The following is a 2,035-nucleotide window of genomic DNA, read 5'->3' as shown; positions in this document are numbered from 1 at the left end:
TAGAGAGTAGACTGATGATTACCAGAGTCTGGGTGGGCCTCGCGGGGTGGAGAGTGAGGGAAGGGGCAGTTGCTAGTCAAAGGGTGCAAAGTTTCTGCCAGGAGGAATAAGTTTTGAGATCTACTGCAAAGCAGGGTGGCTATAATCAATAATACTCTATTATAGACTTCAAAATAACTAAGAGAGTAAAATTTAGATGTCTATCACAAAAAAAGTTAAGTGAGGTGATGAATATGTTAATTAGTTTTACTTAACCATTCCACATTGTATACATGTATCAAATGTCACATTGTATTCCATAGATGTAATACAATTATTATTTATCAATAAAAAATAATAGTGAAATCTGAACTGGAAAAGTAGAAGATGGAAGAAAGGAAAGGATTAATGAACTGTGAGAAAACAGAGGAATCAATGGATAGTAGGTGTCTATGAAGTTGAAAAAAGACTGTTTTTCATTCAGTCAGTCAACACATATTTTCACCAGTCTATTTCAGGTGCAGTAAATAAAATAGATTAAAATATGTCTTCCTTCATGAAGCTTACATTTTAGTTAGTGGAGAAATAGGCAATAAGCTAGATAAACAAAAAAACTGCATACTGCATGGTTACAAAGCCTAAGGAGAAAAATAGAACAAAGAAAGGACACAAGGAATGTCCATGCAGGTTGTGCATGTTGGGAATGAGAGTTGGTAGACGAGGGTATAACATAGTAAGAGTATCTAGGGAAGCAGTAGTTAAAAAGCAAGGGGGGAACACTGGGGGATAGGAGTCAAAAGGAAAGATGTAAATAAGCATTTTTGGAGACGGAGCAGTTTTTGATAACAAGGCCCATAGTGTGACTCTAAGAGGAAGGTCTGGGTTGGCTGAAGAGTATAGAAGATCACTGGAGAAGAGGAGGTCTAGGAACTAAAAGTCCAGCATTTAAACAGGTCAGTGTTGCTAATGCAAGGCTACTGCAGGCCTTTGCAGTAGATCTCAAGATCTACTGTAAAGAAAACCTGTTTCAGGTGTCGCTGTCATTAAAAAATGCAAGGGGTGAAGGGAAATGACTGGGAGGCTGGGGGATGAATAAGGATAATTATGATATTGCTTTTATCTCATTACATTAAATGAAATAATGTATAAGAAGTGCTTAATTTTTGGTTTAGCATATATTAAACACTCAATACAATTATTATTATTGTCATGATTATTAAATAAACTCAGTTCTTGGTGTAAGAGATGCCATTTTTTTTTCTCCTAGGTAAAATATATGCCAAACTCAGAAATAGCTAATGGCAACTTTCCCCACAAACTTTTGGCTTTACTTTAAACTTACCTTACATGCATCTATTTTTCCTTCCATGAATCCAGCACATAACATTCCTGGAGTTATCAGGCCATCATACACATCCTTTCTGTTACATACATCAGTGCTTATGGTTTCCACTCTGGCTTGCCGAAGTTTATTTTGTATAGGTCCTATTGCACAAATGGACAAACAAACAAATAAACGATATTCCTCAAATACAATTGTATCTAAGACACAAAAGACACATAAATTGTACATTCTATATTCTCAGTAGCAAAAACCAAAGATTATTTTATTAACATTAGGTATCATCTTATTTTCTGTGCCATAAATGTCTACATGCAAGGAGCCATAAATATACATGTCCCAGTATTACATCACATTTGTAGATCTCTCAAGGCTATTTGGAGCCTTAAAACTACATGTGAAATACTATATATGCCTGCATTTTTTTTCATGAGGAAAGGGTCCGTAGTCCTCATTAGATTCTCATGGAGGTTCATAACATTGGTCTTGTCCAACTGCCACATTTTCCGTATAAGGAAACCATGGCCCCTGGAAGTTCACTGATATTCCTAAAGCTATTCACGTAGAAACCAGGACACTGCTGCACAGATCTCTTCACCCTACTCTACTCTGTCATGTATTATTTAGGGTATCTCACAGCATGGGAAGCAAAATTAATGCCCAATATGTGCTAGTGATCTGATGACAACACAGAACGGGGCTGGATGTTAGGAG

The 2,035-nt window shown here is 36.6% G+C and overlaps 1 protein-coding gene across 1 annotated transcript in view; it reads right to left on the bottom strand.

Moving 5' to 3' along the window:
* Positions 1-2,035, bottom strand: part of TMPRSS11F (transmembrane protease, serine 11F) — a 154,180-nt gene that overhangs the window by 68,431 nt on the left and 83,714 nt on the right. Inside the window, exon 9 of the mRNA XM_011965399.1 lies at positions 1,322-1,464. Coding sequence (XP_011820789.1) covers positions 1,322-1,464 — 143 coding nt within the window. The remainder of the gene's footprint in view (positions 1-1,321; positions 1,465-2,035) is intronic.

Source organism: Mandrillus leucophaeus, unplaced genomic scaffold (genome assembly GCF_000951045.1).
Source record: "Mandrillus leucophaeus isolate KB7577 unplaced genomic scaffold, Mleu.le_1.0 Scaffold722, whole genome shotgun sequence".
NCBI classification, from domain to species: domain Eukaryota; kingdom Metazoa; phylum Chordata; class Mammalia; order Primates; family Cercopithecidae; genus Mandrillus; species Mandrillus leucophaeus.
Note: the sequence above shows the minus strand (reverse complement) of the source record. Positions and strands in the feature narration are given on the sequence as shown.